General features: G+C 34.3%; 1 protein-coding gene across 3 annotated transcripts in view; it reads right to left on the bottom strand.

Moving 5' to 3' along the window:
* Positions 1–22,179, bottom strand: part of LOC111051568 — a 31,603-nt gene that overhangs the window by 573 nt on the left and 8,851 nt on the right. The window contains exons 2-8 of one of the 3 annotated variants that reach the window (XM_022338102.2): positions 19,113–19,225; positions 17,131–17,393; positions 13,765–15,868; positions 10,051–10,107; positions 7,239–7,388; positions 5,999–6,111; positions 2,581–2,816 (exon numbers count right to left, since the gene is read on the bottom strand). In XM_022338102.2, the coding sequence (XP_022193794.2) occupies positions 2,581–2,816; positions 5,999–6,111; positions 7,239–7,388; positions 10,051–10,107; positions 13,765–15,868; positions 17,131–17,393; positions 19,113–19,225 (3,036 nt within the window). Of the gene's footprint in view, positions 1–2,580; positions 2,817–5,998; positions 6,112–7,238; positions 7,389–8,710; positions 8,768–10,050; positions 10,108–13,764; positions 15,869–17,130; positions 17,394–19,112; positions 19,226–22,179 lie in introns of all 3 variants that reach the window. The other 2 variants (XM_039438857.1, XM_039438858.1) reach the window with 2 other exon arrangements.

Here is a 22,179-nt window from a genome sequence, read left to right as displayed (position 1 = left end):
TATCAATCTCGTGCACCTCGAAGCCCAAATTTCAATTTTCCCTCTAGATTTTTCAGAGTCAATGTTCAAATTTCATTCATGGGACATGAAATTTCATACTGCATACATTGTTGTAAAATCTATTTGTATAAAGGAAGCTCATAGAGAAATTGATACGCTGGTAGCAAAGTGTAGCTATATGTGTTTCGATACAGGAAGCTCATGTTTCTATACAGGAGTTTTGATACAAATGCTGGCAGCCTATGTATCAATGATACTGATAAGATGTTACATGACATACACAGATAACAGGCCAAAGCAACATAATATTGGGGGTGTGGAGATATTAATAACAATCGGTAACTAAGTAACCTTAACAAATTTTTCTACTCTATGCCCTCTAACACAGATAATGTATTATTAATAGTCTACAGAAGATGAATTCGCGGACAAGACCGGGTAGAATGCTAGTAAGTAATAAAATTAACAATGGTCAGTGATTATTTTGTAAAATAGCATGATCAGTGCTGATTTGATAACAGACTGACAACGGAAACCAACAATTGTGAACAAACAAAGCAAAAATATGACTCTATTCCCCACTCTATTAACTCAAGATTACGCTTCAATTACTATTCCACAGGGCAGTTCCAAAACACTTTTAATACTTGATGATTTTTCTAATAGGTTTTCATCATATGTGCATCCTCGACTTGATACTAATCTAACAATAGCTAATACAACTAAATCTTGAAGGAAGTCATACTCAATTCTCAATTTAGTACTATCATAGAGAAATGATACCATATGAAACGGAGTGATATGTGGTCTAGTGGATAGAGTGCTTGCGTAGCAGCATAGAGATCCCGGGTTCAAACCCTCTCTTTACCGAAAGTTTTTTAACCAGATCACTCTCGTGTTATCGGATGGGCACATTAAACTGTCACGGCTCAAGAATGACAGTCGTAAGGCCCATTGACGGCTTAAATTATATATTTAGGCGGTGGGACCTTCCCGCAAGGGACTCCCCACCAACAAAAGCCATACGAGTTTACTTTGTTTTGATATCATATGAAGATATCCCATCGTAGAACATTCATGTTCCAAATTTCACTGTTAACTCAAGCCGATAGTCATACTAGAATCTTTTCTTGATGCTATGTGACGCTGGTAATCTCTCATACTAACTAATAGATAGTAGTCGACAGTAATCGACTCGAATTAACATAAATCGGCTTCAAATTTGGAACATAAACAACATATTCTTCTACTAGGTGAGGCATAATAACGAGCGATTTTTGAAAGACTGTTGAATAAAAAAATGGTAAAAAATATGTTTATATCACAATATTAAAATACATGAAAAATCATTTCCTGCAACAGTGAAATGTGTGTTATTTTTTGAAAATAACTCCGGTAAGATGGTGTCCGTTTAGACGCACACATTCCTCGAGCCGAGCTGAGCGATGAGGGCTTCTCAACGTTCAATGTTATCAGGTGTGCGGTGCGCACAGTTTTCGGTCTCCCTGTTTTCTTCCTTGTCGTTGACGCAGTCTCTTCAAAGTTCTCACCCACTTTTTAATCGCACATGCAGACGGCACCAGTGGCGGTTCTAGGCCTAGGCTGGGTAGGCGGCCGCCTACCCAGTTTTTATGAGATTTTTTTTAAATTTTTCATGTAAACCTAAAAATGTTAAATAAACAATTTTTATATTTATTAATACATCTTCATTTAATACCTATATGCTTTGACGTCTTTTTTACATGAATTACTTAAGTAGCCCTACCCTAGGTCTATGAATAGACCTACAGTATGATAAGTTTTGCCTACCCAGTTTTTTATGTCTAGAACCGCCACTGGACGGCACCGGCAAATTCGAAACGTTTGCGGAATACACGAGCTGCTAACTGGTATGAACTACCATTTTGATAAAATGCTTTGACAGCGTACGCACGATGCTGTGGGGTCCAGCGCTCCATTCTGACTAAATACTATTTCGCTCCAAAAGTAACTGACGCTATCCCCTCCACCTCCATCCAACGCAGCTTGGTTCACGCGCTTTTTTAAATCGCTCGTTAATATGCCTCACCTTGTATATTTTCTCTATGGTACTATCAACCTCACAAAATTAGACGGAACCTGGTCTGGCTTAGTAACTTAGCCGTAGCTTGTGTTATCTCCAGATGTTATTATTAAGCTCAGATAAATAAAATAGGTGTAATTGATCAGGAAGAGAGATTATATTAAAAAAAAAACCTGTTGTATTTTATAAGTGTTTAGAGGAATAGGCTCATTAGGTTAACTGTTTGTCTCTTTTTTGTGTAGTTGAGAAGTTGATATTGTGGTAATTATTTATATTAAATAAAACGACTAAAAAATAGTCAGAAACCACAGATTTAATTGATAGTTAAAAAGAAACTGAGTTTATCAGAGATTGACAATAGTGTAACAACCGAAACCGGTATTTCTAACTATCGATTAAATCTGTGGTTTTTGACAATTTCTTAGTCTTTTTATTTAAAATTAACTTTTTGTGTTATATTTTTTATTCGGTTATAATTTTTTTGAAATAATTCAATAATTATGTTCAAGTGAACTTACTTGATTTTGGGCGCAGGTAGCCTGGACACAGGACGCGGAATAGCGGTGGGAGGGCGGATGCCACTCGGCTTGGTCGGCGCAGTCGCACTAGGCGCTTGCAGTCGCGACAAGGGGGGCGCCATACCTGACGGAGCATGTTGTTGTTGCTGCTGTTGTTGTGGCAGGAAAGATGTTGTCGTGTTGTGCAGCGATTGTCTGCTCACCACTGTGGGTCGTTTCAGGCCGAAGGTGGATTGCTGTACAAACGAAAAGGAATGGTATATTGAAAGCAATTTATTTATTTTTATATACATTGATACATACAATATCATTCTAAACCATGAATGATTGGGAAAGGGACAACAGGCTTAAAGCCCAAAACTGTTCCTTTCCCAAATTTAGATAGAAATTGTCCAAAAACAGGTTATAATTTGGAGAATATAGATGGGGAACACCAAAAAGGTAAGTATTAGATTGATTAGCAACTAAATATAGTATTTTCCAGTTATCAGTAATGGTTTTGTGAAATATTTTAATTTAATTTCCTTTTCAACTTATATAAATTCTAAATTCCATTTTTATATACAGAGAGAGTCATATGGGAACGCTTCAATAAGTTGGAGACTTATTTTGGACTCAAATTTGGACAAAACTTATGAAATGATAAACATAACATTAAATAAAAATACTACGGACCGGTTTGGGTTGTTACACCATTGTCTCTGATAAACTAAAACTAAATACAAGAGCAGCAGAATGTCTAGCTGGGCCAATGACAGGCGTTCATGCCCTTAACCAATAGCAGTACTCGCCTACTAGTATAAATTCTGTTGCTCTTGTATTTAGTTTTAGTTTATCAGAGATTGACAATGGTGTAACAACCGAAACCGGTCTTTCTAAGTATCAATAAATCTGTGGTTTTTGACAATTTTTAGTATTTTTATTTAATATGAATAATTACCACACTATCAACTTCTCAACTACACAAAAAGATAAACATAAACTATTTTTAGACAATTTCTATCCAAATTTGGGAAAGGAACAGTTTTGGGCTTTAAGCCTGTTGTTCGATTCCCAATCATTCAAAGTTGAGAATTATATTGTATCTATCAATAGTTCCATAGTGGAGTAGGTCAATTTCCACACAGAAAAAACTAAACGAGTAGAGGACACATTATAAGATTTTTTTGTAACTAACTATTATATGTAATATTGTAATTTATCTAATATTTTGTGTAATTGATGTTGTAGTTTTAGTTTTTTTGGGAAATAAACATTTATTTATTTAAAAAAATTGATTGATTCAACTATTAATAGCTATTAATCAACTAAATGACCAACTTGAAACTCGTTTTCATTAGAACGTTTCATTATACTTGTTTCTTGGTTGATAATAGAGAGGACATTATTGTCCAAACTTTAAATACACCAGCTTAAACTTCAAATTGTTGTTAAACAAATAACCAGTAAAAACAATATAGAATAGTGTTCAGTCCACTTTGTTATTCAGGGATACTTTTATTCATAGTTGAAATATTAAAAAAAGTATTAAAAGGGTGCTATAATTAACCATTTTCATTGTAGTTGATACTTAGCACTATTATTATTAGCGTATAGCTTTGAATGGTGGGGAGACCCAAGGGTAGTTCCACCTCGCCGTATATAGTCCAAAGTTCCCTAATGGGAAACCGGACACTAAGGTTAGAGTAAGCACAATACTTTAAATCAGGGCTCTCCAACCTACGGCCCGCGAATAGATTTTGTCCGGCCCGCCGAGAGTTATTGCTGCAGATTTTTAAAAATATCTATTTATACACGTTTTTGACAACTGTGAGTTCAGTACTCTTCTCTTACTAGCCACTCCATTTCTTAATAAGTCCGACTGAGTCATTGTCAATATTGTAGAACCGCTCCATAATTGTGTAATTCTTAATAAGTGTAAAATAAGGTGTAAACAAGCAGCGATCAATCATTGCGAGATATTAGCAAATGGTCTGCACGGACTGTACATGTCTCTCCCAGTAAAAGACTCTAAAAACATAAAAAACCATGCTCAAGCTATGTTTTCTCTTTTTGGATCTACCTACAAGTGTGAGCAGACATTTTCAAAAATGAAGTTTGTTAAATCCAAATACAGATCTACCTTGTCAGATGAACATTTGAAAACAATTTTAATGATCAGAACCACAAGGTCTGATCCTGAATGAGCGGACATTCTAAGTGGAAAAGAAATGCAATCTTCTCACTAAAAATAAGTATTCTCTTTTAGCTTGGTAACTTTCTGTAAATTCGTGTATTGTCAAGTTGTCTTATTACTATTAAAAAAATTATTATCATTTTGTTTAACTTGCTAAATTTATGCATTGTCAAGTTTTCTTATGACCTTTCTACACTCAATAAATTGGACTTTGCATTGGAATGAAATGAATTGGTTTGTTCCTTCCTGTGTTTAAATTAAACCTACTTGAAACTCCTCATATTATTTAAATGGAAATATAATAATTTTACACCTCACAATTTCCCGTCGTGTGTGTCCCCACAAGTCAAATTCCACGTACATCCTTGTTATTGGCCCTCTTAGCCTCCCAAGAATTAACAATGTGGCCCTTGGATAAAAAGGTTGGAGACCCCTGCTTTAAATATACACTTTTCACTTTAGCACTTTTGAAATTAGCACTAACAAGGATTTACTAAATGTACATCCCAACCCCAATCATATCCGATGTAAGTTATGTGGATTCCATGACTTGTGCATGGTTAATGAGGTGATAATGAAAAAAGGCCAAACAGAATGGGAATGACCGGTGCATCGATAGCAGACTGAAGTTGCGATTCTCCAGACCACTAGGCTACAATTCGTTTAATAATTTGGGAGAAGAGCAGTTTTGGGTTAGGTCTTCCACTCTCACCGGGAGTGCCTAAGAACTCGAGTTTCAATTTATCTAGTGTATGAACATAACCTGAAAGGTTCTGTTTAATTAAATTTTCAAGTTAAAAGGAAAGGTTAGAGGATCAGGTTTTAGCTTTCAAATGACAATATGTTAATATTATTTGAAATTTGTTGAAGATTTTGAAAATTTGAAATACTCGCTTTTTTGAGACATAGCACTTACGATGATACATACGAATGACACCCTTCTCACACAGTCATATCTATAAGACTTGTAATATATTGCAAATTGAATACAAATTCAAATCAAATCAAACTGTTTATTTCCTCAAAAACACAATACATGTTATAGACAGCAATAAAACTTAAAATATTCACAGAATTATAATATAACAGAGTATAAACCTAGTATGTTGACAATCATATCATCGAGTTGGATAATTAAGTAGTGGTCAATGGAAGATAAATCAGGCTGTTAATAGCAATCAATCAAAAAAAATTGAAATAAAAAATGTAATAAATTGTATACCGTAATAAATGTGTACTAACCTTGGTACGAGCCAGTGACATCCCAGAAGGTAGCTGTTCTACAGATCTAGCATGCTGCATACTTAGACCTCCTGTTCTATAGCTCGATAATGGCTTCAGCTGAAGACGAGACACTGCAAATTGGAAATAAATGAGTCTGTTAATTATGGAAATGAGTAAATTGAGGCCCGGTTTCTAGGAAAGTAATTATAAATCTAATGGATCATTGAATCTACGTTTAATTTGAAGATTTTATTAGCTTTAATATGTGTTAGAAACCGACTCTAGAATAACATATAGTCACAGTTGGAGATTATTATTGGATTTTCGTTTAAAAATAATTATTAACATAATTATAGTCAATATATAAATTACAACAGGAGGATCATGTTGCAATGAACATACAATTTGATACCACGGATAAAAGAGATAGCGTTACACCCTTCAAGACGGATTCCCACATATCAGTAAGAGAGTCCGTGTCCGGTTCAGTGAAAATATTCTTCCCATGAGTCCTAATAAGACTATTCATACTCATTCAGTCAAGCTAAGTGGGAATAGTCCCATTGGAACTCATGGGAGAATTTTTTTCACTGAGCCGGATGAGGACACTGATATTGATTTGTGGGAATCCGCCTGGTCGTGGGTTCGAACCCCACCAGGCATGGACAATAACAAGTGTTGTTTGAAGTTGTGTTTTTTCTCATAATAGTGACTAGTTTATCCCACATTTTCAAAGTGCCGCTTGATATTATTCAAGAAATGAAAAATAGGTTATGTATCATAGTAATGAAACGTAGCAATTGAATTATAAGCAACGATGCAATTGCCCAAATATTTTTGGACAGAAAATTGTGTGGTGGAGTGGAAAATAAAAAGTGACTTAATTCTATTTCGATCTCATAATCTAAATTTGGGAGAGTAATATTAAGGGGTTAGCCTGCTTTTTCGCTTCCAATATAATTTTAATGATAAGTGATTTTGTATTAATGAATAGATAAATATTTAAGGGAGTGTGCACACAGAGACCGATCATTGGTCAGAGCTGTTTTAAGAGGATATGGATGATATATCCTTTGAAGACCGCTGGAACACTCTCTGTGTACACACACCCCAAATGCTTAAGTGAATGTGACAACTTTAGAACGTTCACCTTCACTGGAACGAAAATTGCTTGTAAAACAACAATTTCTAGTTGAAGGCATTTCGTTAAATTAGAAGCTGAGCCATGGTTACTGGTTACTGGCAACATTATACTTACCATTACGGAGATTATTATTCAAAGCAGTCGGACTGGATCTTTCTGACGAAGGACTGCATCTCTCGGAATGATCAGAGTGGTTTCCATCGTCCGACATTGTTTGCTTACGGAAAACCGTCTGATTTCCTTTCGTCAAATCACCGTCTCCAGCTGGAAAAACACAACAGTCACCAAATTAATTGATTCATTTGAATACAAGCACAAATCATAAACATTGATTTGGAGAGGACAAATATGTTCCTCTCCCATATGATGATTAATGAAAGTTTACAAAAATTGGGTTATGATTCAAGTTGATTTATACTCCACCAAGATCCCAATAAACATACAAAAGACATAATTATTATAGCCTACATGCAATGAAAATTGAAAATCTTAGCACCATTTTTAATACAACATGTTTCGTACTCTTTATAGTCATTTTCAAGTGTACACTGTAATGACTCTAAATAATAAACTGAGTTGAAATAAATATTAAAAAGATTGTTTGATTTTTTCATTTTTAGTCGACATATACAAGTAGCAATGGATGAACAAATTAATATCATTGCCTACAAGTCTCATAAACAGAAAACCAATTTTTTGTTTAAATTATAGAAAAACATCATTTAAAATCAATTAATGGCAACAATCTTCAAAATGTGAGAGAAGGGAATTGAATTTGAAGCAAGTGAACGGTAATCAATGTCTAGATAACTCAAGAAAATATATTATGTTCTAAATTTTTTTTGGAAGTGCACCTCACCTAGACCTTACACCTTACATACAATAGTACCTGCCAATGTCAATATTAGCAGAACATTAATACGGACAGACCTTTGTTTTTGTAAAAACTTCTCACTAACTTGCACCTACTAATCTATCAGTAGATGATTGAGTCATAATTAACAGTTGAAATGAGCTCACCATATTAGTCAATTATATGGTGTGAGTATGCATAACTTTACAGCATAATTAATTTTAGGAGCATATCCCACCGTCTATCTACTGCGTAGGCTACTGCCTATTCCAATAAAGCTTGATCTTATGAAATATTATAGAACAATTAAACCGCTTTCTTCAATAATACTCTGATGTGGTATATTTTTACATTTGAAGCAGTACTCACAAGTTCATTGAATGTGGAAATTTACTGCTGTAATGAATGAATCCTACATTCATATTTGTTCAATGAAAATCATTATACAGTATTGGAAATATAAAATAGGCGCCAGCCCGAAACTACTTATCTTCCTAAATTTAGTTCATTAAAATTGTCCAAAGTAGGGTTATCTTCACTCATCAACAATTTTATCTTTACAATACTCAATAGCATAGGACTAAATTCTAATTCACATATTATCGTCCAAGAGTTTAAGAGGGATGCATGAGCAATAATTTAAAATATATTTTTCCAGCATTTTAGTGGAAATATTTTAAATATTTAGTGAAAATACCGCAAATATTTAGTGAAAAAATAAAGAATTACTCACAGTCACTGCCACCCCAAGCTATTTTTCTCAATGCTGGATTGTTTTGTAGACTAAGACCTGTAAATGGAAAGATAATGAAATTTCAACAAATAGGCGGCAGGAAAGTGATGAGATAAAATTGTAGGTACTAATCTAATCTCTATGCAATATTCTATTATCCAATCATTGGAAGCGGATGAGGTTACGCTGATAAGCTACCGACATAGAGAAAAAACCAGTTAATTTACCATTAAATTATTCGTCTATGCTATCGATAAGTTAAGACACGTGTCGTACTCTTTATAGTCATTTTCAAGTGTACACTGTAATGACTCTAAATAATAGAACTGAGTTGAAATAAATATTAAAAAGATTGTTTGATTTTTTTCATTTTTAGTCGACATATACAAGTAGCAATGGATGAACAAATTAATATCATTGCCTACAAGTCTCATAAACAGAAAACCAATTTTTTGTTTAAATTATAGAAAAACATCATTTAAAATCAATTAATGGCAACAATCTTCAAAATGTGAGAGAAGGAATTGAATTTGAAGCAAGTGAACGGTAATCAATGTCTAGATAACTCAAGAAAATATATTATGTTCTAAATTTTTTTGGAAGTGCACCTCACCTAGACCTTACACCTTACATACAATAGTACCTGCCAATGTCAATATTAACAGAACATTAATACGGACAGACCTTTGTTTTTGTAAAAACTTCTCACTAACTTGCACCTACTAATCTATCAGTAGATGATTGAGTCATAATTAACAGTTGAAATGAGCTCACCATATTAGTCAATTATATGGTGTGAGTATGCATAACTTTACAGCATAATTAATTTTAGGAGCATATCCCACCGTCTATCTACTGCGTAGGCTACTGCCTATTCCAATAAAGCTTGATCTTATGAAATATTATAGAACAATTAAACCGCTTTCTTCAATAATACTCTGATGTGGTATATTTTTACATTTGAAGCAGTACTCACAAGTTCATTGAATGTGGAAATTTACTGCTGTAATGAATGAATCTTATATTCATATTTGTTCAATGAAACACATTATACAATATTGGAAATATAAAATAGGCGCCAGCCCAAAACTTCTTATCTTCCTAAATTTAGTTCATTAAAATTGTCCAAAGTAGGGTTATCTTCACTCATCAACAATTTTCTCTTTTCAATACTAAATAGCATAGGACTAAATTCTAATTCACATATTATCGTCCAAGAGTTTAAGAGGGATGCATGAGCAATAATTTAAAATATATTTTTCCAGCAATTTAGTGGAAATATTTTAAATATTTAGTGAAAATACCGCAAATATTTAGTGAAAAAATAAAGGACTACTCACAGTCACTGCCACCCCAAGCTATTTTTCTCAATGCTGGATTGTTTTGTAGACTAAGACCTGTAAATGAAAAGATAATGAAATTTCAACAAATAGGCGGCAGGAAAGTGATGAGATAAAATTGTAGGTACTAATCTAATCTCTATACAATATTCTATTATCCAATCATTGGAAGCGGATGAGGTTACGCTGATAAGCTACCGACATAGAGAAAAAACCAGTTAATTTACCATTAAATTATTCGTCTATACTATCGATAAGTTAAGACACGTGTCTGCTACTCCCGTTGTAATGGTGACCACTTCAAGAGACGAACTCTTCCAAATACCATTTGAGTTTAAAAATCAAATCTGTTCTCCCATCTTTCTTCAATACCATTATAATAACGTAGACCTCACTGTAGCCACGCACAAGCCTGCAGCTCATGTGAGCATCATCCTCAGTATAAAAAATTTAACATTTCAAGTCTCTTCAATTATTTATTTAGTAATCTCCTTGTATATCTTCTTATCCATGTTTCGGATGGACACGTCAAGCCGTCGGTCTCGGCTGCCTAAAAAGCAGTCGTTAGGTCATGTCAGAGGCCCTGAAATTGATCAGTTGCGACCTGAAAACTCTGACACCAGACCTGAGCCAGCCAGGTCACTCGATATTATTATTATTATTATAGTATAAAAATAGCTTACATCATTGAATGTTAACGAATCCTAACTTATATTCTGAATGAAACAAGTTGAAACATGAACAATGGACAAAATATCCGTGCGAAATTCCAATCTTTCCATGCAAGCCCATATGAATAATTAATCAATTATTGATATATCCAATTTGACAACACAGTCCATGCAGAGTTATCTAATTGATAAAACAATATAAAAATCTTGAAGCACCCTTTATTTTTTAGAAAAACTTTAAAATAGTTCAACAACTAGTTTATTTTTAAAAAATAAAGGGTGCTTCAAGATTCTTATATTGTTTTATTAATTTAAAAAGTAGCCCATGTGAATGAAGTGTTTTTATCTATTTGAATATATCCAGTCATATGGGCTTGCATGAATCGATTGAAATTTCGCAACTTGCTTCATTCAGACTAAAATTACTTATTTAGTCAAGTTTGTAGCGTGAATATTGATGTTGCGGAACTTTTCCATAATATTGAAGATACTTGAAATGTCAAAAATCCACTCTATTCTAATAAAAGTTATTACTTCACAAGAGGAGCATACTTAGCACACACGGAAACATGCTCCAGTGGAATAATAATTTTTATTGAAAAAAAGTGGAATTTTTGACAACATTTCAAGTCTCTTCAATTATTTATTTAGTAATCTCCTTGTATATTTTCTTGTACTAAATGTAATCGTTGTTCTCTAAATAATTGATCACTGGAAATTACACTATTAGGCCTATTCGATAGCTTTCAACATGGATTCAACATGTTTCTCAAAGCTAACACAGAAAACTAATTGGACATTAATATTTATTTATTTATTTACATTTCATAATCCACAAATCAAAAACACTTCACTCATATGGGCTACTTTTGTACAAATTAATAAAAACAATATGAAAACTTGTAGTACCCTTTATTATTTTAAAGTTTGTGATAATAAAGGGTAGGCTACTACATGTTTTCATACTGTTTTATTAATTTCTAAAAATCAAATACCTGATTAGAAAAGCTTAGAAATATCGAAAATTATGTTCATATCACCTAAAGAGTATGACTAATGGGAAGGATATTATTAATGGTATTTTAGTTTTAGGTGGAATCCAAACCACCAAGAAATCATTTTTAGACTCACAACTGTCAGTTATAGATAATTATACTAATTATCAGCCACCGACCTCCTTTTAAGCTTTTGGATATGGACTTGTCATTGATTCTATAATATAAAGTTGCTAGAGATGGCCTCAAACAGTAAAACTTTGAAGGGGAGGAGAACCAATAGGTTATCTAAGGGCTGGTTTCCGAGCTCGGGATTTAGCTAAGTTCTAGACTTTAAACAGCTGGAGTCAGAAAAATGCTTTTTCCTACAGATACCCTGAAAAGTGACCATTTGTGCACTGATTGCAGGCTGCAAAGAATCACTTTTCCGCACTAGTGCGCAAAGTGAGTACTTTGCGTACTCCAGATTTGCAGCATGACAACGCAAAATAGTTAGTAGGTTATATGGAGCACCAGTGCAGCAAAATCAAAATGAAGTTGGTAACAGTGACTGCTGTGGCTGCTATAGTGAGCAGAGGTGCAACCAAGCACAACGCGCTAATTATTAAGTAGATATTATAATGGAGGACAAGGACAGCACAGTGCCACCACAGCACACACCACACAGCTGCCCCCCGCCATTCAAACACACATACATTATTCAGGCAATTTTAGCCATAATTACCCACTTTTCATATTCAATGGTAACTGTAGGAAAAATTTAATGTGAAATACGTGCGCAAAGTTCGTTTGCTGCACTCAAGAAACCATTCCGCCCTCGCCTACGGCTCGGGCGTAAACGTTTCTTTCGATGCAGCAAACTGTCACTTTGCGCACTAGTTGCACAATAGTTATTTGTGCAACTAGTGCGCAAAGTAACAGTTTGCTGCACCGAAAGAAACGTTTACGCCCGAGCCGTAGGCGAGGGCGGAATGGTTTGTTGAGTGCAGCAGAGGAACTTTGTGCACGTATTTCACATTAAATTTTTCCTACAGTTACCATTGAATATGAGAAGTGGGTAATTATGGATAAAATTGCCTGAAATCCATCAAATGTTTTTCTGTGTAATTTTATTATTGATAAAAACCTTAATCCTAAAATCCTAAAGTCCTCGTTGTCCTTGGTTATAATATATATTGAATAATAATTAGCGCGTTGTGCTTCGTTGCACCTCTGCTCACTATAGCAGCCACAGCAGTCACTGTTACCAACTTCATTTTGATTTTGCTGCACTGTTGCTCCATATAACCTACAAAGTATTTTGCGTTGTCATGCTGCAAATCTGGAGTACGCAAAGTACTCACTTTGCGCACTAGTGCGGAAAAGTGATTCTTTGCGTTCTGTAATCAGTGCAGCAATGGCCACTTTTCAACGTAACTGTAGGAAAATAACTATTCCGAAACGGGGCGTAGTCGCAGTCCACGTTTAAAATGAATTTCGAAAACTAGAAAATTGAACACAAAATAAAATAAAGAGAAAATAGTGTTAAGTTTCAGCTATTTTGAATTATTTAGGAATGTTTTATTTCGTCAAGGAAAAACGTTTCCAAATATAGAAGTTAGAAAATAAAGATTATCATAAAAACTGCGACTACGCCCCGTTTCGGAAAGCCAATTTTCTGACTGCATGTGTTTAAAGTCAAGAATTTAACTGAATCCCTAGCTCGGAAACCGGCCCTTAGTTGAACGATTAGATATAGTTGGGTAAACTACAACACAGTAACTAGCCAAAACTACCCAATGGAGTTGGGTAAATCAATCTCCAAAATCAAATTGTGTTTGAGAGAGAACAAAGGGTTCGCATCATACAGTCCAACACAGAAAACCAGAGGTAACTAGCCTATGGATTCGTAGTTTTTTGTAACACTTCAGTTGATGTAATTGATAACATGACTCATACTAATAAATTACTCCCATTACTCGTACTCATTAATCGTTATTGATAACTTAGGTTGATAACTAAATTGATAACTAATTTGATAACTAAAAATTGTTTCGGTGTTTACTTACTCTCTTCCTGTAACCTTGCTATACTCTGTATCTCGCCAACACTGCGCATATGCGTGCTAGACGAAGAGAAACTGCTATCCGAGGCTGTACTCATTCCATCCTCCTCTGGTCCACTCTCCACACTCCCTCCTCCACCTCCTACCCCATTATTCAAAGTCTCAGCCGACTTACAAAACGTACTACTCAGCGCCTGTTTCCGAAACGTCGAATTCAGCGGGCTTGCACCACCTTCCCCCCTTTTTGGGCCCTTTTTCGTAAAACTGTCTTCCCCCCTAGATTTGCAAAACGTGCCGTCAAGGGGGGGCACCGAGCTGGCACGCGGGGAGGGGGAATCTTCCACTGAAACCGGACTGATCTCTTCGCAGGAATCTTCTGAACAACCGTTGGTGAAGATTTTGGATTTCTGAAGTTGTACCCCTCGGGAAGGGGTTGAAAATGAGACCGGCTCCCCCAGGAAATCCTCGTTATGGGGAGGGGTGATTTGACTCAGGTTTTGGGAGGGTGGCGCCCCATGGGGACCCTCTTCTAAACGGTCCCTTAACGCTTGGATTCGTTCAGAATGTTTCAAACATTCCTGGTATTTGGCATTCAAATTATTCACGATAACATTTTCAGTGCTGGATGATTTCATTTGTGCTCCTATTGTAGATTTCCGTTTATCAATGGTTAGATAGGGATTCACCTCAGAATTATTCACTTTTTCACTTGTATTAGGATTTTCGATTCTTCCATTTGACTCCACCTCAATACTTCTACTTCTCTCAATTGTTCTATTGGGATCAACCTCAAAATTATCCAAATTCGGATCACTAGTACCATTACCTATTTTTCCTAAATTTGACGACCTTCTCCTATCGAAGGTTCCATTAGGATTAACCTGAAAATTAGCTTCTTCCGAAGTAGTTGAATCAGCTAGATTTGAAGACCTCCTCCTATCGTAAGTGGCGTTAGGATTAACCTCAACATTCGACTCTTCTGAAGTAGTAGAATACCTCCCATGTTCTAAACTTGTCCTCCCTTTCTCAATTGTAAGATTCGGGTTAACCTCTGACAACCTTCCTTTCTCAACTGTCACATTAGGATTAACCTCAAAATTTCTTCTGCTCTCAATAGTTCTATCAGGATCAACCTCGGGTTCACTTCTACCTAAACTTATCCTCCTTTTCTCAGTTGTTAAACTCGGGTTAACCTCGGACAATCTCCTCTGCTCAACCGGCGTTTTATCAACTGTTAGATTAGGGCTAACATCCTCATCCAATGAGGTTTGACCAGTGTTTCTCAACCTGCCCGCTCCAAAACTTGACCGTTTCTTATCAACTGTCGTATTGGGGTTAGCATCAAACGTGGTTTCTGAATCACCCAGTAGTGAAGTTGAAGATTGCATCATACTGGGGAAACTGATGTTCATGATATCATCATTTTTATCCTTGAGAGAATTTGAGAACATGTCTCCATTCATCCCCTTTACTACTTCATCCAAGTCATCACCTTCATGATTATGATGATTATTCGCGGTAAACCGGGAATTTTTAACAAGCGGTGTAGACTCGGAGAGCGGTTTTTTGAGGAATTTTGAGTTTTGACAGAAAGGGGAAGGCTCTGGGGAATGGTTCCGACCAAATTTTGAACTGTAACCAAGAGCTGAAGGTTCAGGTGACTGACCCCTAGTGAATTTTGAGTTAACTGACACTTCATCCTGACCGAATTTCAAGTTTTGAGTCACAGTTGAAGGCTCGGGGATAAATTTTGAATTCTGCGGTGTACCTGAAGGGTCGGGCAGTTGATTTTTGTCAACAGTTGTGTTTTGTTCAAAATTTGTCACTTGATTCCTTGATAATTTCGAGCTAAAACCAAAATCCGAAAATCTAGAAAGTTTAGGGTTGTAAGTGATGGGAGGGTCTGGGAGACAATTTTTGGCGAATTTTGAGTTTTGACGGGTGGGGGGTGAGAGTTCGGGACCTTCGTCTAGAGTGAAGGTGGAGTTTAGTGGGCCGTCAGAAGCGATACAGAGAGTAGAATTGTTTTTTTCGTAGGTCACATTCAGAGGTTCTAGTGATTGAGGCGGAGTTGAGGAGGATGATTGACGACGTTCCATTGATGCTTTCTGCAAAAAACACATCAATCAATCAACAATTAATGGTAACAATGAATATAACAATTGTTACAATGAATATAACAATTGTAACAATGAATGAAAACACAATTGTAACAATGCATTTTAAGTGCAATCATAGGCCTGAATGAAAAATATAGAGACTAGAGTTATTGGTGTTGATCCCTTTTCCTCATACATGAATCTCTACCGTACTAAAATACAGATTTTCAGGTTACTCATTTAGGGATACTCTACGGCCATTTTTTACAGTTACAGTAAACTAATTTTTTACAGTTTGTAATCCTTTGAAATGTGAAAATGCATGGAAATTGATGTGAAGCGAAATTAAATTTAAATAATTTTACAATTGAATTCACACGCACATTTCCTGATATAAGTGTTTCAATCAGAGTACAATAACCGTTTCAGTCGTCTCTTTAAAGAGTAAGAGCTGAGTCTGAATCTGCTCTTGAAAAAGGGTACATGTTCATGAGTTTTTTATGTTCTTCATAATAGAAATAATACAATAAGAAATAGAAATAATGTCCTGCCACTAACGACAGGACATGCATGATAAGCATGAGTATACACATGTCATATATTGTTGTGTCATAACAGCGTAAGGCTTCGAACACAATTTTTTTCTTCGGTTTTTGTATCTTCTATTTTTTTTATTCCCTCACAACTCTATTGAGGCTAGATTATGTTTGTATCATTATAATTTATAAATTTCCAGTGCTTTTTTTATTGTTAAAGGTTTTTCATTTTATGTTAGAAACCTCTCGCTGATGGCAAAACATGCATGATGAACATGTGTGTGTAAGCATGATAAACATATGCATGTACACACATGTTTATCATTCATGTACTACCTTTAGTGGCCAGCCTTAGTGGCTAGCCGAACATTCTATAACCTTCCACCCACATATTTACAAAACAAATTTACAACGTTGAACAGAATGGCCCATAAGTCAGTTGACTCGCTGTTATGTCGTTAACTTTATATTAATTGTTCATCGAATAATAATGAACACACTATCACGAACAGCCATCAAACATAACCTCAAACTAAACTGTAGTAAACATCTGTGGTTTATTTATTCATTCAGAATTACACAACTCACAGAAAAATACCACAGGCTTACGTCCAAAACGGTTCCAATTCTAATATTTACAACAGCTTGGTTTGTAACAGCAGCTGACCTTAAAAAAAATTGCTAGCGTCAACTGACTTATGGGCCACCCTGTAGTTTAGTACATTAGTATCTTACTTCGTAGTCAAGCTGCTGAGATTCTGTTAGATTGTTGATATCAATAATTCCCAGACTAGATTCCATGGCGCTTTCGTCAGCTGTGGAATAGCTGAGGTGGGCCAAATGGGGTCCGCCAAAAGGATGCATGTAGGGCGACGATCTAGCGGTACAGTCCGGGCGAAAAGTCGACGACTCCTGCAATGTGATGAAGGGAGACAGAGGAGGCTGCACTCGTGACTTTTTGGGTCGAGTGTAAGTCCTACTGTCATAGGTCCGCCTGCCTGTTAGGTACAAATTAGTGGATTAGTTGTTATTTACAATCTATATTAATACTGTTACTAGGTATTTATAGTTATTTTAGGTAGTATTATGGTATTTTAAATATATTTATAGTATTAAAAGTTATTTTAATTAATATATAATGAATACGTCCAACTGATATTTATACAACTATTTGATTTCTGAAAAAAGTTACATTTCATATACAGAGTTCCGAAAAGTAAACAACGATCATAGGTAGATCTTTCAAAAGAATTCTGAGTCTTGATGATAACGACTCACAATAATAGTTTTTGAAACGTTACATACATTATTAGAGGATTTGTTCTCATTATACAAATTAGTAAGAGAATGATATAGGCATACTCTCTCTAATTTTAAACTATTTTGTATTTGTTATATACTTCTCAATATAAAGAATAATATACAATTATAGAATTATAATATACAAATAAAGAATGATATTTGAAATAAATGATACAATCTTCAACTAATAGGAACGTAGTAATATAGATTTACTAGTAGTTCTTTGAACAGTAGACCTCACGCAGTATTCTCATCCACAAGTACCTGATTGGAACTATAGACCTTATGGAAATACAGCAATAGACTGGCTTCTCCACACATCTGTGTAATCACTTCTCAGCTGATTTATTATGAATAATTCTATAGTCTGATTTTTACTCTAATATTGGCGTATGAAGGAGACTCTTTTTCCTTTTATACTATCATTGAAATGCAAAATTTCCAAAAACCTTGTATATACGTCAACGCAATTAAAAATAAACATAACTGTCAAATTTCATGAAAATCTATTAACGCGTTTCGCCGTAAATGCGCAAACATATAAACATTTAAACATTAAGAGAAATGCCAAATCGTCGACTTGAATCTTAGACCTTACTTCGCTCGGTCGATCAATTTCATAAAAACAATATGCTGAGAGATGAAATCCAGGATTCACTTAAACTGACTCATTTTCAGCATTGGAAAAATATTCCAAAACCAAGTAGGAACCTATTCTAAATATTCCAAAAATTATATTTACCCATATTAGTATACCTATATTTTTACCCATTATACATTTAACAATAGGTTTTAATTGAGAAGTTAGCGTCGTAGTTTATTGTTTAGAATATTTTACTTATTTATTTTTTGGCTCAGGGTGATGGCCAAATAAGCTCCAGGCTTGTGCGTGGGTAATGAAGCGGATGATCATGATTGAACCTACAGTTTTAGGTGGGTTCCGAAACCACCGGAGATAGTACCAAATTTAAATACTACAATATAGCCTATTATTTATACCATTAAGATTTGAGGGAGTCATCAAATACTTTTAGATTAAAAACCTGAACCAAGATCACATATTACTCATGTGATTAACAGTGAGTCATTCTAGTCCAAAACACGTAATTTCACTCTAACATTATCAAAATTTATTGACGTTAACTAATACAGTTACGTCTTTTGTTATGTTTGTGTTTTTATAGTTTAGTTTTATCATACAGTTTAGGTTTTTGGTTTATTAAACTAGGGGTTATCTATTGCGGTTATCTAGTTTATTTTAGTATTTCTACTATGTACTGCAAGAGTTTTATACAGAGTATGCACAATAGTTTAGTTGTAATACAATCTATACTCATTACTCAAGTACATCATTCAAGTTTCGGAGGTAATTGATAGTTGAAGTTTAAGATGAAATGTACTGATAAGATACTCACTCTGATTGATGACACTCGACACATCATCTGACATCAGAGCAGACATTGATTCCAAAGTATGATTGTCAAGTCTGGTTTGCTCTCCTGAATTGCTTCGCTCCGAAACATACAACCTGAAAATAAGAAAAATTGAAATGAATTATCGGAAAAATATTATACATGGGAATTCAAGAAGGGTATTGAGAAAAGTATGTCAAATTTGAAATACAATATCAAATACAACTCTGACAATAAAATAACATTTCAGAGGCCCGGGAAAGATATTTATCTCGGCCACTCCTGTGTTTCTGATGGACACGTTAATCGTCGATTAACGGCTGCCTAGAAAGCAGTCGTTAGTTCAATTTCCCTGAAATTGATCAGTTGCGACCTGAAAACTCTTATACCAGACCTGAGCCAGCCAGGTCACTCGATATTATTATTCTGATACAATTTCTAATCTGATATTACTTATTCAAGATTTGAAAATGGTTTATTAAATTATAAAGTTTCTAATATTGTAAAATAAAAATAAATATAAGTTACTTTGAGTTGGTACCCTTCAATAGTATCGATCTATTTTCACTTCTCAAAAAAACAATAACTTCTGATAAGTATAAAGAACTATTTAATTTACAATTGAAAAATACCCCTGAATATTGATAATCAGTTTCTAATTAGTACAAACATAGTGAATAATAAGAACTGTTGGATAGAATCAAAATGGAGTTCTGAGAAACATCATCCAATTATGTCTCTCTCCTTCTCTCTCACTCTCTCTCAACCCGGTCGTGTGTTGACGGAAAAGATATTATTTTATATCCTAGGAATCGACAATTATTTGTTGAAACACCGCCGATTTATGAAGTTACATTACAATTTTATATTCTCATTATATTAATATTGCATTCAATCTTTATTCTCATTGATCAATTTTTTATACTTTGTAAAATTCGTTGAATAATTAGCATTACCGTCATTTAATGTAAATTAGTGTATAAGCCAGTAAATATTGTAACATACATAAATAATTCTAATCTGATCTCTCTCTTCAACCAATAACAATTTGTGTTCCAATAAATGAAAGAAACTAAACAGTAATTGAAGTTCTAATAGAGAAAATATTGACAGTAGGTTGTAAGTGAAATGAAAAACTGCACGACAAAGATATGATTGTGAGATAGATACATGATTGTGAGAGATAGAGATATCATCTTGGCATCAACCTATTTCATAGTCTGTCCTAGACAACATACCACATTCTCTCCGAATTGTCAGCATTCCTTATACAAAACACCATGCTGACACCATTCCTCCTATACTGACAGTTTTAAGTGAATCTCACTATAGTCAACTGTAATACATTCTCTGACCTCGCTGCATAAAAGATATTAGCATTGTACTGTAGTGAGATTCCAAACTGTCAGCATTGGTTAGATGGGAAGCATTGGTGATATTTAAAGGGAATGCTGACAGTTTAAAGTGAATATTTCTGTAGTCTCAACCCACAGCACAGCCCGATTCGCTGTTTGAATTTTCCTCTGCCTTACTCAATACTCTTTCTACACCTAATTGTATCAATCTCATCTGCATGTATCTTATTTGAATACGGTACATACTCAATCTAGATCTGGTTTTTATTAATTGATACTCTAACCTAACCTTTGTTTGATACGTAAAACCGAATACTCTGTTTGAATTTTCCTCTGCCTTACTCAATACTGTTTCTACACCTAATTGTATCAATCTCATCTACATGTATCTTATTTGAATACATACTCAATCTAGATCTGTTTTTTTTATTAATTAATACTCTAACCTAACCTTTGTATGGTACAAACCGCATATAATGTGGTCCTGTATAATGCTTTCGAATAATATAATTTATTCTTCAAGAGATTAAAATACATAAGAATTGTCCGTAAAAAACTGATTTTAATCATTAAAAATTCGACCTACTCTTAAATTTCTGTACTGATGATGAAATTTTTTTAAAATATAACCTGATTAAAAATTCGACTTGCTCTTAAATTTCTGTATAGATGATAGAATGTTATAAAAATATAACCTTAGTCCAGTGTAACATAAGGAAATTGTTCTTATTATTCAGTTTCCATACCTATTTCTTAAAAATTTTATAAAAATATAACCTGATTAAAAATCGACCTACTCTCAAATTTCTGTATAGATGATAGAATTTTATAAAAATATAACCTTAGTCTCAGTGTAACATAAGGAAATTGTTCATATTATTCAGTTTCCATACCTATTTATTAAAAATTTTATAAAAATATAACCTGATTAAAAATTCGACCTACTCTTAAATTTCTGTATGAATGATAGAATTTTATAAAAATATAAACTTAGGAAATTAAGGAAATTGTTCAGATTATTCAGTTTCCATACATATTTCTTTATTGAGCGTAGTATTTCAAAACTATACAGATAGAGAAGTATGAAACGCAACAAAGAAGGAAGTGGTTTAAATATTATCATGGTCATAGAGAATTATAATACTTCTTTTTCGAGTCAATGATTACAGTTATCATACAAAATATTATAGTTATTTAGAGAACACATGAGGTTAAGATAACGATTCACATATCATTGACTCTCCTAATATACTTCTCCTTTCATTCTCTGATGTATTTTTGTGTGACATGTTCAAGAAATGTGAATTTCTCGTCTGAATAGTATGCTTACAAATTCGTTGAAACTATTATTATAATATTGATAATTGCAGCTTCTATACATAAAACATGAAACTCTTCAAGTCAGCTAATATTGAGATCCCTTTCCTTCTAATATTTATTATTTATTCATGTGAAAAACTCTACTACATTAGGACCTCTCCACCGGACCCGGCCATAAGGTTGGTCATACGAGGAGCAATAAAATACGTTTTTTCGGTAAAAACAGCCGTAAAAACATACTATATTACAAGTACACACACACACTCAATATACACAGTGCTGCTTTAACGTAATTACAGTACAAAGTTCAACAAGAAAAAAAAGAATGCGCACAGTACTGATAAGTCAGTTTTCATGTTGAAACATGAATTTGGGGCTTATCGATTCACACACAT

The sequence above is a fragment of the Nilaparvata lugens genome, chromosome 12 (genome assembly GCF_014356525.2).
Source record: "Nilaparvata lugens isolate BPH chromosome 12, ASM1435652v1, whole genome shotgun sequence".
NCBI classification, from domain to species: domain Eukaryota; kingdom Metazoa; phylum Arthropoda; class Insecta; order Hemiptera; family Delphacidae; genus Nilaparvata; species Nilaparvata lugens.
Note: the sequence above shows the minus strand (reverse complement) of the source record. Positions and strands in the feature narration are given on the sequence as shown.